Source organism: Prinia subflava, chromosome 24, assembly GCF_021018805.1.
Source record: "Prinia subflava isolate CZ2003 ecotype Zambia chromosome 24, Cam_Psub_1.2, whole genome shotgun sequence".
NCBI lineage: Eukaryota > Metazoa > Chordata > Aves > Passeriformes > Cisticolidae > Prinia > Prinia subflava.
Genome location: NC_086270.1, coordinates 2,224,664 through 2,238,982, shown reverse-complemented (window position 1 = coordinate 2,238,982; position 14,319 = coordinate 2,224,664). Strand labels below are relative to the sequence as shown.

Here is a 14,319-nt window from a genome sequence, read left to right as displayed (position 1 = left end):
CTTTCTTCCTCTTCCTCCTCTTCTTCCTCCTCTTCTTCTTTCTCTTCTTCTTCTTCCTCTTCTTATTCTTCTTCCCTTTCTTCCTCTTCTTGCCCTTCTTCCTCTTCCTCCTGTTCTTCTTCTTCCTCCTCTTCTTCCTCTTCTTCTTATTCTCCCTCTCCCTCCTCCTCCTCCGTCCCAGCACGGACCAGTTTGGGCCGGGGCTGCCCCGCTCCGCTCTGGGATCCCTCCTGGATCTGCGTGTCCCATCCTGACAGGGAAACAATTCCACAGACCCGGGGGTGCTGAGGCAAAAGGGATCCGGGCTGGGTCTCCCTTTGGATCTCCCCCTCGCGGAGCTCCTGCCCGCGTGTCCCAGCACTGTCCCTTTCTGGGACACGAGTGTCACTTTTGGGGAGGATTATGTAATTCTGGATGTTTTCTCAGAGTATTTCAATGACAGATTTTTGTCTCCTGTCGGTGCCATTGCCCCTTTTATCGCGGCTTTTCCTCTCCTCTCCTGAGTCCTCTCCTCAGCCCGGCCCCCTGCACTGCCAGGACCCCTCCAGCCCCAGGGACAGCGCCCCAGGGCCCCCCAAAATCCCCACCCAGCACCCCCGAGCCCCCCAAAACTCCCCACACAGCACCTCTGTACCCCTGAATCCTCCCCAACCCCGTACCCAGCACCTCAGGACCTCCAGAATCCCCCATCCCACATCCCTGGACCCCCACCCAGCATCCCAGCACCCCAGGGTGCCCCAAAATCCCCCACCCAGCACCGCTGAGCCCCCCCAAACCCCCATCCAGCATCCCCGGACCCCCACCCAGCACCCCACAGCCCCCTACAAACCTCCCACCCAGCACCCCCAGGCTCCCTGGCCATCCCCTCCGCACCCCTGTGTCCCCCAGCCCCGGCCTGTCCCCTCCGTGTCCCCCATTGTCCCCCCCGTGTCCCCCATTGTCCCCCCATGCCGTCACGTGACCATCTCCATTCATACCCTAAGTAGCCCCGCCCCTCTCTCTCCATTGGCTCCCGCCGGCGCGCCTCGACCAATCATCTCCCAGCACCGCCGGCGCGCGTGGGAGTTGTTCCCGCGCGGGGCCGGCGCTGATTGGCTCCTCCCCGCGGCTTTAGCCCCGCCCATACCGGAAGCAGGAAGCGGGCGGGCCGGCCGTGACCCGCGGGCGGGCAGCGCCGGCCGCGCCATGACGGGAAAATCGGTGCGGGACGTGGAGCGCTACCAGGCGGTGCTGGCCGGGCTGCTGGCCGAGGACGAGAACAAGTTCTGCGCCGACTGCCAGGCCAAAGGTAGCGCGAACGGGCGGCGGGGCCTGCCGAGCCCGCGCCGCAGCGGATGCTCCCCCTTGGTGCCCCCCACCGGAGCCGCCGCTCGGGGCTCGCCGGTGTCGCCGCTGCCCCGAGGGTCGGACAGACCCGGCCCGGGCTCTGGTGGGGTCAGGGGGGCGCTGGGGAGCGCCGCGGTGGCGGCGGGGGGACAACGGTGCTGCCCCGGCGGTTACGGGGGTTGTGCGGGGGCAGCGGCGGAGGCAGCGCGGGGGCTGGGGAGAGAACGGGGGGATTTGGGGAGAGAACGGGGGGATTTGGGGAGAGAACGGGGGGATTTGGGGAGAGAACGGGGGGATTTGGGGAGAGAACGGGGGGATTTGGGGAGAGAGAACGGGGGGATTTGGGGAGAGAACGGGGGGATTTGGGGAGAGAACGGGGGGATTTGGGGAGAGAACGGGGGGGATTTGGGGAGAGAACGGGGGGATTTGGGGAGAGAACGGGGGGGGATTTGGGGAGAGAACGGGGGGATTTGGGGAGAGAACGGGGGGGATCTGGGGAGAGAACGGGGGGGATTTGGGGAGAGAACGGGGGGGATTTGGGGAGAGAACGGGGGGATTTGGGGAGAGAGCGGGGCGGGTTTGGGGGCAGAGAATAGGATGGGTTTGGGGGTAAGAGCGGGGTGTTTTTTGGGGTAAATGCGGGGTGGGTTTGAGGAGAGAACAGAGCGGTTTTTGGGGACAGAGAACGGAGCGGGTTTGGGGAGAGAATAGGATGTGTTGGGATGAAGAGCAGGGTGAGTTTGGGGCAGAGAACGAGGTGGTTTTTGGGGTAAGGACTCCATGGTTTGGGGTAAGAACAAGGTGGTTTTTGGGGTAAGAACAGGGTGGGTTGGGGTAGAGAGCAGGGTGGTTTTGGGGTAAGAACTCCGTGGTTTGGGGTGAGAACAGGGTCTGTTTGGGGGAGAGAGCGGGTGATTTTGGGGCAAGAACGGGGTGGGTTTGGGGCAGAGAACGGGGTGGTTTTTGGGGTAAGGACTCCATGGTTTGGGGTGAGAACAGGGTGTATTTGGGGGAGAGAGCGGGGTGGTTTTTGGGTAAGAACGGGGTGGTTTTGGGGCAGAGAGCGAGGTGGTTTTTGGAGTAAGAACTCCGTGGTTTGGGGCAGAGAACCGGCTGGTTTTAGGGTAAGAACAGAGTGGTTTGGGAGGGAGAACAGGCTGTGTTTGGGGCAGAGAGCAGGGTGGTTTTTGGGGTAAGAACTCCGTGTTTTGGGGTAGAACAGGCTGTGTTTGGGGCAGAGAGCAGGGTGGTTTTTGGGGTAAGAACTCCGTGGTTTGGGGTAGAACAGGCTGTGTTTGGGGCAGAAAACAGGGTGGTTTTGGGGGCAATAACACGGTGGGTTTGGGGTAAAGACCGCCGTGGTTTGTGGAGACACCAGAACAGTTCTGGGGGCACAACAGGGAGGGTTTTGCAGTCAGACCACGGCAGTTTTTGGGGTAAAACCCCGCGGGTTTTGGCTGCTCACAGCCGGGTTGGGTGCGAGGGGCACCGGGAGGAGCTGCTGGAGGAGCTGCGGTTCCCAGGGGAGCCGGGCAGGGAATGACCCCGGGTGTCCCTGTGGGAATCCCGGGAATCACCCTGGGGTGGGTGGGGGCCTCTCCTGGAAGGGGAGGAAGAAGGAGGAAGAGGAAGGGGCAGCGCTGTGGGATTGAGGCAATTCCAGCTGGGGAGTCCCATCCTGTCCCCTGTGAGGACAGGGGAGGAGCTGTCACCTCCCCCTGGCATCAGGAATTCCAGATTTTTGTCCCCTTGTGGTTTTCCCCTGGCACAGGAATCTGTGGCTGCCTCATCCCTGCAGTGTCCAAGGCCAGCCTGGGATGGTGAAAGGCACAGGAGGAGCTTTAAAACCCCTCCTAAACCATTCCATGTTTTTCTGATTCCAAGGCTGTTGTGACCCTGATCTATCTGAGAGAAGAAATGTTTGAATTCCAGAGGGTAAAACAAAGGGATAAATCTGTTCCTGGTGCTGCCCTGTGGTCGCTGCTTTGTTTTCCCGCAGCAAAAGAGTTAAAAGTTGCCCAAAATCCCGTTTTAATGAGTTAAAAGTTGCCCAAAATCCCATTTTAATGAGCTGCCATAATCACTTGGAGATCTGGACTTGAGCCTCATTTCCCAAGAGCTGCTGGAAGTGAACTTGGAGGGGGGATTGGCCAAATCCATCTGTAAACAAAGGACTTGGTCACCTCAGCGTGACCTCAAAACCCACCAAGCCCCTTGAACAACGCTCAAAATGAGATAATTATGATTTATTTCCACCCCTAAACCACAATAACCATCCTTGCCACCTGCCTGGGATGAAGATGAAGGTGGTGGTGGCAGATCAGGAGTGCCAATCCTTTATCTCTTGGCACAAATATCTCCTTTATCTCGGCTTCCCAGGCCTGAGACAGCAAATTCCACCAAAATGGGAATAAATTCAACCCCACAGCTCGGGGTGGTGGAGATTCTCATCCTAAAAGTGCAGAATTCCATTCATTAATTATTAGAATTAGAATTATTAGGAAGTTCTGGTCTTTCCAGTGCTGGAAGCTGCTCCTGTGTGGGAGCACGGATTGCACCAGTCCTGGAGAGCAGCCTGGGGTTGTCCCCACTTATCTGATCCACTAATTACCCCCTGCACTAATGAGATTCCTGGAAGTGGGAAATCCCCTCCTCCGGGGCATGTGTGGCCATGGGAGCTGTCACTGCCCAGAGCTCCACGGAATTGCTGCAATTTTGGGGCAGTTTTGGGATTTTTGGTCAATTTGGTGCCACAGGAGCTGCCTGGAGCTCCAGGGAATTGCTGCAGCTTTGGGGCAGTTTTGGAATATTTGATTAATGTGGTGCCACAGGAGCTGTCTTTGCCTGAAGCTCCAGGGAATTGCTGCAATTCTGGGGCAGTTTTGGGATTTTTGGTGAATTGAGCTGTCTCTGCCCAGAGCTCCAGGGAATTCCTGCAGCTTTGGGGGCAGTTCTGGGATTTTTGATCAATGTGGAGCTGCCTGGAGCTCCAGGGAATTGCTGCAATTTTGGGGCAGTTTTGGTACTTTTGGTGAATGGAGCTGTCTCTGCCCAGAGTTCCAGGGAATTCCTGCAGTTTTGGGGCAGTTCTGGGATTTTTGATCAGTGTGGTGCCACAGGAGCTGTCTTTGCCTGAAGCTCCAGGAAATTGCTGCAATTTTGGGGCAGTTTTGGCATTTTTGATGAACGGAGCTGTCTCTGCCCCGGGTTCCAAGGAATTGGGGCAGCTTTGGGGCAGTTTTGGTGAATGGAGCTGTCTCTGCCCTGAGTTCCAAGGAATTGCTGCGGGTTTGGGTCGGTTTTGGGGCCGTTTTGGGGCCGTTTTCTTACTTTTGGTGAACGGAGCTGTCTCTGCCCTGATTTCCAAGGAATTGCTGCAGTTTTGGGGCAGTTTTGGTACTTTTGATGAACGGAGCTGTCTCTGCCCTGAGTTCCAAGGAATTGCTGCAGTTTTGGGTCAGTTTTGGTACTTTTGGTGAACGCGGGGCTCTCCCAGTGCCGATGCCGAGGAAGTCCCGCTGTTCCTCCTGGAATAACTCCAACATCCCACTCTGCCCACGGAAAGGTGGCTCCAGATGGTGCCCTCAGCACTTCCAGGGACGTCTGGAGGCAAAGCCGCTTTTCTGAGCAGGGCCTGGAGCGTCCCAGGCCAGGCTGGAGCAGCCTGGGGTGGTGGAAATGTCCCTTTGCAGAGATGGAATTAAAAGAGCTTTAAGGTCCTCCCAACCCCTGGGAGATTCTGTGAGATCTCAGGGTGGTTTTGCTCTTGTTTTGCAGGAAATTGGGTGAAATCTCTTCGCTGCTTCTTCCTCTTTTTGTTACCAGCCTCGTGTTTGGGGGGAACTGGGAGAGCTGAGCAGGGCGGGCAATGCTGAGTTACAAATCCTCTCCTTTGCTGTGGGAATCACTTGGAGAAATACCTGGAAAAAGCAGTTTTTTCCTTGCTGGTGGGATTTTTTTCCTTCCTGCCCTGGCACTGGGATTTTTTTCCCCCTGGCACTGGGATTTTTTTCCCCCTGGCACTGGGATTTTTTTCCCCCTGGCACTGGGATTTTTTTCCCCCTGGCACTGGGATTTTTTTCCCCCTGGCACTGGGATTTTTTTCCCCCTGCCGGTGGGATTTTTTCCCCCTGCCGGTGGGATTTTTTTCCCTGCCAGTGGGATTTTTTTCCTTCCTTCCTGCCCCGGTGGGATTTTTTTCCTTCCTGGTGGGATTTTTTTCCCTGCCATTGGGAATTTTTTTCCCGCCATTGGGAATTTTTTTCCCGCCATTGGGAATTTTTCCCTTCCTGGTGGGATTTTTCCCTTCCTGGTGGGATTTTTCCCTTCCTGGTGGGATTTTTTCCCTTCCTGGTGGGATTTTTTCCCTTCCTGGTGGGATTTTTTCCCTTCCTGGTGGGATTTTTTCCCTTCCTGGTGGGATTTTTTCCCTTCCTGGTGGGATTTTTTCCCTTCCTGGTGGGATTTTTTCCCTTCCTGGTGGGATTTTTTCCCTTTCTGGTGGGATTTTTTCCCTTCCTGGTGGGATTTTTTCCCTTCCTGGTGGGATTTTTTCCCTTCCTGGTGGGATTTTTTCCCTTCCTGGTGGGATTTTTTCCCTTCCTGGTGGGATTTTTTCCCTTCCTGGTGGGATTTTTTCCCTTCCTGGTGGGATTTTTTCCCTTCCTGGTGGGATTTTTTCCCTTCCTGGTGGGATTTTTTCCCTTCCTGGTGGGATTTTTTCCCTTCCTGGTGGGATTTTTTCCCTTCCTGGTGGGATTTTTTCCCTTCCTGGTGGGATTTTTTCCCTTCCTGGTGGGATTTTTTCCTTCCTGGTGGGATTTTTTTCCCATATTCCCTGGTGGGATTTTTTTCCCATATTCCCTGGTGGGATTTTTTTCCCATATTCCCTGGTGGGATTTTTTCCCCTGCCAGTGGGATTTTTTTCCCCTGCCAGTGGGATTTTTTCCCCTGCCAGTGGGATTTTTTCCCCTGCCAGTGGGATTTTTTCCCTTCCTGGTGGGATTTTTTTCCCATATTCCCTGGTGGGATTTTTTCCCTTCCTGGTTGGATTTTTTTCCCCCTGCCAGTGGGATTTTTTTCCCCCTGCCAGTGGGATTTTTTTCCCCCTGCCAGTGGGATTTTTTTCCCCCTGCCAGTGGGATTTTTCCCCTACCAGTGGGATTTTTTCCCCTGCCAGTGGGATTTTTCCCCTACCAGTGGGATTTTTTCCCCTGCCAGTGGGATTTTTCCCCTACCAGTGGGATTTTTCCCCTGCCAGTGGGATTTTTCCACATTCCCTGCTCGGATTGGGACCCTGGAGCCGGGATGACCGAGGGAGGGATGGATGTGGAGCAATCTCCCATCTGCAATTCAGACAATTCCCATCGAGCACATTCATCGCTGCCCTCCTGCTCCTCTCAGCTAATTCTGTTTGATTCTCTCCCTCTCCCAAACCCTTCCCTGTCCTCTCCAGCCCCTTCCAGGCTCTGGATCCCGGGATGATGCCGGAGCAGGAGCCTCCTCCCCAGGGAGCGCCCGAGGTTCAGGTTGCTCCCCGTGCTTGTCTGGCTCTTCCCTTCTTCATCCCTTTGTCCTGTGAGATCCGCGGGTCCCACGCCTGAATTTGGGCTTTGTATCCCGGGGGATTCTTCCAAGGAATTGCTGCAGTTTTGGGGCAGTTTTGGTGCATTTTTGGTGCATTTTTGGTGCCGTTTTGGGGCATTTTTGGTGCATTTTTGGTGCAGTTTAGGGGCAGCTTTGGGCCAGTTTAGGGCCAGTTTAGGGAGCAGTTTTTGGGCAGATTTTGGGGCAGGTTTTTGTGCAGTTTTTGTGCAGTTTTTGTGCAGTTTTTTGTGCAGTTTTTTGTGCAGTTTTTGGTGCAGTTTAGGGGCATTTTTGGGGCATTTTAGGGGCCGTTTTGGGGCGGTTTTGGGGCAGGTTTGGTGCGGTTTTGGTGCGTTTTTGGTGCGTTTTTGGTGCGTTTTTGGTGCAGTTTTTGGTGCATTTTTGGGGCAGTTTTGGTGCAGCTTTTGGGCAGGTTTTGTTGCAGGTTTTGTTGCAGGTTTTGTTGCAGGTTTTGTTGCAGGTTTTGTTGCAGGTTTTGGTGCAGTTTTGGTGCAGTTTTGGTGCAGTTTTGGTGCAGTTTTGGTGCAGTTTTGGAGCAGTTTTGGAGCAGTTTTGGAGCAGTTTTTGGGCAGTTTGGGGCCAGTTTTTGGGCAGTTTGGGGCCAGTTTGGGGCCAGTTTGGGGCCAGTTTGGGGCCAGTTTAGGGCCAGGTTTTGGGCAGTTTTTGGGCAGTTCAGGGCCAGTTCAGGGCCAGTTCAGGGCCAGTTCAGGGCCAGTTCAGGGCCAGTTCAGGGCCAGTTCAGGGCCAGTTCAGGGCCAGTTTAGGTACTTCTGGTAAACACAGGGCTCTCCCAGTGCCGATGCCAAGGAAGTCCTGATGTTCCTCCTGGAATAACTGCAACATTGGGGATTAGGTGGGAGAAGCGCTGCTGAACGCGGCACAAATCCAGGTTTAATTCCAAATAAAATAAAATAAAATAAAGGTAGAGGACTGGGGAAATCCCTGCCCAGAGGTGGTTAAATATGGGATAGGAAAGGGGACAAGCTTGAGGCTGGAGTAGGTGATGTAGAGAAGCTGCTTTCCAGTGGAATTTGGGAATTAATTTGGGAATTATCCTATGGGGGAGCCGCTTTCCAGTGGAATTTGGGAATTAATTTGGGAATTATCCTATGGGGGAGCTGCTTTCCAGTGGAATTTGGGAATTAATTTGGGAATTATCCTATGGGGGAGCTGCTTTCCAGTGAAATTTGGGAATTAATTTGGGAATTATCCTATGGGGGAGCTGCTTTCCAGTGAAATTTGGGAATTAATTTGGGAATTATCCTATGGGGGAGCTGCTTTAGTCCAGCCTAACTCCTGTTCATCCAAACCAAATATTCCCCGAAAACCTGCGTGACTCAACTCCTCCTCCTCCAGCAGCCTCTTGAGCTGCAGCTGAATTTCCTTTGCAGTCAGAGCAATTCCAAAATGAACTTTATTTTTCCTTTTTTTAAATAGCTGCTGGAACAGCTGCATGGGAGGAGGGAGGCTCAGGATGGAGGGGGAGTCTGCGCCTTCCAAAACCCAAACTGGTGGGGCTGGAATTGCTCAGCTTGGACTGGGAAATCTGGGATGAGGAGAGGAACCTCGCCAGAGGGGTGCATGTGGGTTGTGTGTGTTCATTTGAATCCCACAATATTCTGGGATCTTCCATTATTCTGCTTTTTTTGCTCTTCTTCCCCGTTCAGAGCTGAGAGATTTGTGCACAAAGGGAGTGAAAAACCTCTGAAAACGTTCCAAAATTCACTTTATTCCTCCAGGATCTTCACCTCAGCAGGGTAAAACTAGGAGAGGACACAGCTCCTTCCACCTTGAGCCTGCCTGGAGCTGTAACTTCCCACTCAAGCAAGGGGGAAAAAAAAAAAGCATCAGCGTTCCCAACAGGGATTTAGTGTGGAATTAGTTGTAGGAAGATCCCTTTTAAGCAGAGCTCTGAGTCACACTCGGATCCCTGGCCCTACATCTGCCAGGAATAAAGAATAATCCTGAGAGCAGCAGGACCCACCTGAGGGGTGGAGGTGGGAAAAGAAATCTCCCCCCTAAAAAAAAAAAAAAATTAATTAAAAATTCCACGTGATTTCCCAGCTGGAGTAAAGTTTGTTCCTATAGAAACTGGAGTTACGTAAGGAATGGCAGCTGCAGTGCAAAGGGAGCTGGTGCTCCAAAAAAATTCAAAGTAGGTCTGGAAAGCAAGGAAAAAGTCAGGAATAGCTCAGGGCTCCTTCAGGTTTTGTTCCTGGGGTTGTTCCCTGTGTCCCAGGAAATGTGGGACAAAGTCGGAGCTTTGGGAAGAGTACGAGGCTGGATTTACCTTAATAAATGGATTTATTTGTATTTTTGGCCAGATGTGCCATTCATTCCTGACCCTCTCCCTAGGAATTTCATTGGGAATTCATGGATCCCAATCCATGGTTAGCTTTAAATATTGATAAAATTCTCAATCCATCAAAAACTGCCCCAGGACCTTCCTCTGCTCAGAGCTTTTTTAAGAACTTGGTGGCTTCTAGAACTTCCCCAACTCAAAATTAAATTGGAAAACAGAGTTTGAATATTTTGAACACCAAGTGAGGAATTAAAACCATCTGAAAAAGCAGCAAAATTCTATTTACAGCATCAAAAGTCAACTTAGGGATGGTGGAGCTTCCATCCTGCTGCTCTGGTTTACAGGTGCAACAATCACCTAAATTTTTTTGCATTTCATGGAAATTCAGGAATTTGGAATCTGCGATTTTTAGGATTGACTGATGCAATTTTTTTGTCAAAAATAACGCCACAGGAAGTCTGGATTGTGCAATTAACTGATTATTTTTTTAAATATACATTTAATTTTTAAGCTGTGTCGGTGATGTCACCCAGTTCTTTCTCATGGGTCTTGATGATAGCACTGCCTGAAATTTTTATTTTATTGACTGAGGGAACAACCATCACTTTCTGCAGCAGCAGGAAGGCCCCACCCTGCTGTTCAGAGAAATTTTCATTTCCTCCAGCTGCACTTCAAAGAAACACTGATGATAAAGTGATAAAGCTGCTGGTCCTGACTCAAAAACACACAAAGCTTGGTCTTCAAGGCCAAATTGGATTTTTTTTTTTTGGTAAACCAGAAGATTTCGAGCATTTTCTGGCAGAATTCAGAGCCAGCACCTTCGTTTTTCATGCAAAGTGTGGTTGAGGCTTGCGATCACTTTGAAGGGGAAAAAAAAAGACAAAAAATCCCCCAAACAGCTTTTTTTTTCTTTTAAAGGATGGAATAAAGCTGAATTTTTGGATGATTCAGCTGCTTGATCAGGTAGATCTTTATCAAAACCTTTATTTTTGTGTGTGCTAAAGTGAAGGTTTAGCATCCCCTGAAAGCTGCACAAATCCCTCAGTCTGGGCCTAAATTTGGGATTTAATCCCAAATCTGAGGTGGATCCGTGCTCCCTGCAGCAGGACCCATGCTCAGCTTGGTGATTAATAATGTTAATAATTAAATAATATAATTTAGAGGTCTTGAGGCTGATTTCAGTGGGGTTTTAGAGTTTTGTTCCCCAAGGTCCTGGGAATTAAATCTGGGAGTGCAGCAGGGATTAATCCCAAATCTGAGGTGGATCCGTGCTCCCTGCAGCAGAGCCCGTGCTCAGCTCAGTGATTAATAATGTTAATAATTAAATAATATAATTTAGAGATCTTGAGGCCTATTTTAGTGGGGTTTTAGAGTTTTCTTTGGTTCCTCAAAGTCCTGGGAATTAAATCTGGGAGTGCAGTGAGGATTAATCCCAAATCTGAGGTGGATCCGTGCTCCCTGCGGCAGAACCTGTGCTCATCTTGGTGATTAATAATGTTAATAATTAAATAATATAATTTAGAGATCTTGAAGCTGATTTCAGTGGGGTTTTAGAGTTTTGTTCCCCAAAGTCCTGGGAATTAAATCTGGGCCTAAATATGGGGGTGCAACAGGGATTTAATCCCAAATCTGAGGTGGATTCCTGCTCCCTGCAGCAGAGCCCGTGCTCAGCTCAGTGATTAATAATGTTAATAATTAAATAATATAATTTAGAGATCTTGAAGCTGATTTCAGTGGGGTTTTAGAGTTTTGTTCCCCAAAGTCCTGGGAATTAAATCTGGGCCTAAATATGGGGGTGCAACAGGGATTTAATCCCGAATCTGAGGTGGATTCCTGCTCCCTGCAGCAGAACCTGTGCTCAGCTCAGTGATTAATTATGTTAATAATTAAATAATATAATTTAGAGGTCTTGAGGCTGATTTCCGTGGGGTTTCAGAGTTTTCTTTGGTTCCTCAAAGTCCTGGGAATTAAATCTGGGAGTGCAGCAGGGATTAATCCCAAATCTGAGGTGGATCCGTGCTCCCTGCAGCAGAACCTGTGCTCAGCTCAGTGATTAATAATGTTAATAATTAAATAATATAATTTAGAGATCTTGAGGCCTATTTCAGTGCATTTTTAGAGTTTCCTTGTCCTGGCAGTGCAGACCAGAAGTTCCCAGCAGAGAGCAGAGGAAGTTGTTTTGCAAGAGAGGCTCTGTCACAGGATAAACAGAAAATCCTTGAGCAATTTATTTCCAGAACAAGAAAACCACGAGGCAGAGGAACCTCTTGGACCCTGGGTTCTTATGGAAAAAATTGAGGATTTTCAGGAATTTTTTCCCTTCCCTGCTGAAAAGCTGAGGAACCTCTTGGACCCTGGGTTCTTTTGCAAAAAATGAGGATTTTCAGGAATTTTTTCCCTTTCCCTGCTGAACAGCTGAGGAGCCTCTTGGACCCTGGGTTCTTTTGCAAAAAATGAGGATTTTCAGGAATTTTTTCCCTTTCCCTGCTGAACAGCTGAGGAGCCTCTTGGACCCTGGGTTCTTTTGCAAAAAATGAGGATTTTCAGGAATTTTTTCCCTTTCCCTGCTGAACAGCTGAGGAACCTCTCAGACCCTGGGTTCTTTTGCAAAAATGAGGATTTTCAGGAATTTTTTCCCTTTCCCTGCTGAGGGTTTGAACATCCCCTGGCAGGGATTTTTCCGCTCTGGGGAGAATTCCCCACATCCCCTTTCCCTCATGGGATCCTTGGATGATTCCACGGAGCAATTTTAGGATCCATGGATGAGGCTGGAACAGCTGGAATATTTCTGATTCCTGATGCTCCCTCAATCCCATGGAATCACTCTTATTTTTATTTTTTTTCCAAGGAGCTGTGGCTTTCCAGCCAGCTCCTGGTTTATTTTTAAACCCTTTCTGCAGAGTTATTGCTGTGAAAAGTTGCCTGAGGAACTTGGGCCAGGATTTGGTGCCTGAGGAGAGGGTGAGGAGTGAATCCCTTTGGGATTTTCCCACTAAAACCACTCCAGGGTGTGAACCTGCAGCGAGTGGAGCTCATTTGGAGCAGGCTGGAGTTGAAAAGGGAATTATGCCGTGGTTTTAGAGGGAATTAGGATCTTTTTCAGCCATTCAGATTGTTGAGCAGCCCTTGGAGCATTAATGAGCAGGGCTTAGGTGGAGCTGGCAGGAGCAGCTCGGAATGTGGAATTTATTTGGACAGGCTGAGATGTAAAACAGGCTCTGGAATTTTCTCCTGGGCACTGAATCCCTGCTGGGGCTTCATCATCCTTTGGGAATGGATTCAGGAAAGCTGGAGAGGAAAATTCCCTGATTGAGGGAAGATTTGGAGCTCAGGATCCTCCTGCAGCATCAGCCAGGGGGGTCTGAGCTCCCCAAATTCTTGTGCCAGAGCTGGGCGGGCACCCGGGCTCTGCAAAATGTTGGGAGTGATGCCCTGGGGAGGCTGAGCTGGAACAGAGACTGGGCAGAGCTGGAGAATAAAGCAGAGATTTATTAAAAGCCTTTAAGGATCCCTGGGGAGGACAAGAGCCTGGCCAGGGCTGCACCCAAGGTGGACCCAAAATGGGCACAAAAATGGGCACAAAATGGACCCAAAATGGTCACAAAATGGACCCAAAATGGTCACAAAATGGACCCAAAATGGTCACAAAATGGACCCAAAATGGGCACAAAATGGACCCAAAATGGGCAAAAAATGGACCCAAAATAAGCACAAAAATGGGCAAAAAATGGACCCAAAATGGTCACAAAAGGGGCCCAAAATGGTCACAAAATGGACCCAAAATGGTCACAAAATGGACCCAAAATGGGCAAAAAATGGACCCAAAATGAGCACAAAAATGGGCAAAAAATGGACCCAAAATGGTCACAAAAGGGGCCCAAAATGGTCACAAAATGGACCCAAAATGGGCAAAAAATGGACCCAAAATGAGCACAAAAATGGGCAAAAAATGGACCCAAAATGGTCACAAAAGGGGCCCAAAATGGGCACAAAATGGACCCAAAATGGGCACAAAATGGACCCAAAATGGTCACAAAATGGACCCAAAATGGGCCCAAAATGGGCACAAAATGGACCCAAAATGGGCACAAAATGGGCACAAAATGGACCCAAAATGGGCACAAAATGGACCCAAAATGGGCACAAAATGGACAACTGGTCAGGAGGTCTCACATTTTTATAAATTTTGGTCCATTTGCACATTGAGGTTTAATTGTCCAATTCCAGCTCCAGGCTGTGAGGTCCCATCCTTCTTGTTCCTCCCTCCAGCCCCCCTTGTTTGTGCTTTTGGGCTGAAAGTTGTCCTTGGGGTGCAGCAGGAGAAGGATTTGTTTTGTGTCCCTGCTGTGTGCAGAGCTGAGTGAGCCTGAGTGTGAGCTCAGAGCTGCACAGAGCCTGAAATAAATGGAATTAAAACTTTAAACATCAGGATTCTCACTCCAAGCTGATTTTTTTCCATTTTGTGCAGGCCTGAGGTGAAGCCCAGGGCCGCCAACTTCACCAGGGCAGAGCAGGGTTGGTTCCAGGTGATTTTGCTTTTCATGGATATTCAAATTATCCATAAAACTGAGCCAAAAGCGGTGGCAGCTCCAGGCAAGGCTGACATTGGTGGTTATTGAGCAAATCCCAATTTTCCATGTGGGATTGGGGTTTCCATTTCACCCTGGTGGCTCTGAGAATCGATTTTACAACATCAACCTGAGGATTCAGGCAAGAAATTAATTTTTTTAAAGTGGTTTAAGGAGGTGAATGTTTCTTGTCCTCAACCCTCTGGGAGATAAATCCAAAATTCCCTGAGCCACGAGGGCGAGGTGCTCCCTGCCCTCAGTTTGGGGTGGGTATCAGGGTGTGCCCAATTTTTGGGAGGGCTGATAATTCCCCCAGGCAGCTCAGCAGTGCTGATTAAAGCTGCCCTGTTGTTATTTATTGATATAAACCCACTTTTCTCCAAAGAATTTTACCCTAAATTCCCTCCCAGGCAGTTTTTTTTTCCCTTTTATCACCGGAGCTGCTGCAGAGTCCGAGCTGGGGTTGGGTTTTGGGGAAGTGAAATTCTCATCTGGAGATGCCACCTGGGGCTTTTC

At 50.2% G+C, this 14,319-nt stretch overlaps 1 protein-coding gene across 1 annotated transcript in view; it reads left to right on the top strand.

The window, feature by feature from the left end:
* Positions 1 to 1,120: 1,120 nt before the first annotated feature.
* SMAP2 (small ArfGAP2) overlaps positions 1,121 to 14,319 on the top strand; it is a 29,660-nt gene continuing 16,461 nt past the window's right edge. The window contains exon 1 of the mRNA XM_063418937.1: positions 1,121 to 1,288. Within this exon, the coding sequence (XP_063275007.1) occupies positions 1,186 to 1,288 (103 nt within the window). The 5' untranslated portion in view covers positions 1,121 to 1,185. The remainder of the gene's footprint in view (positions 1,289 to 14,319) is intronic.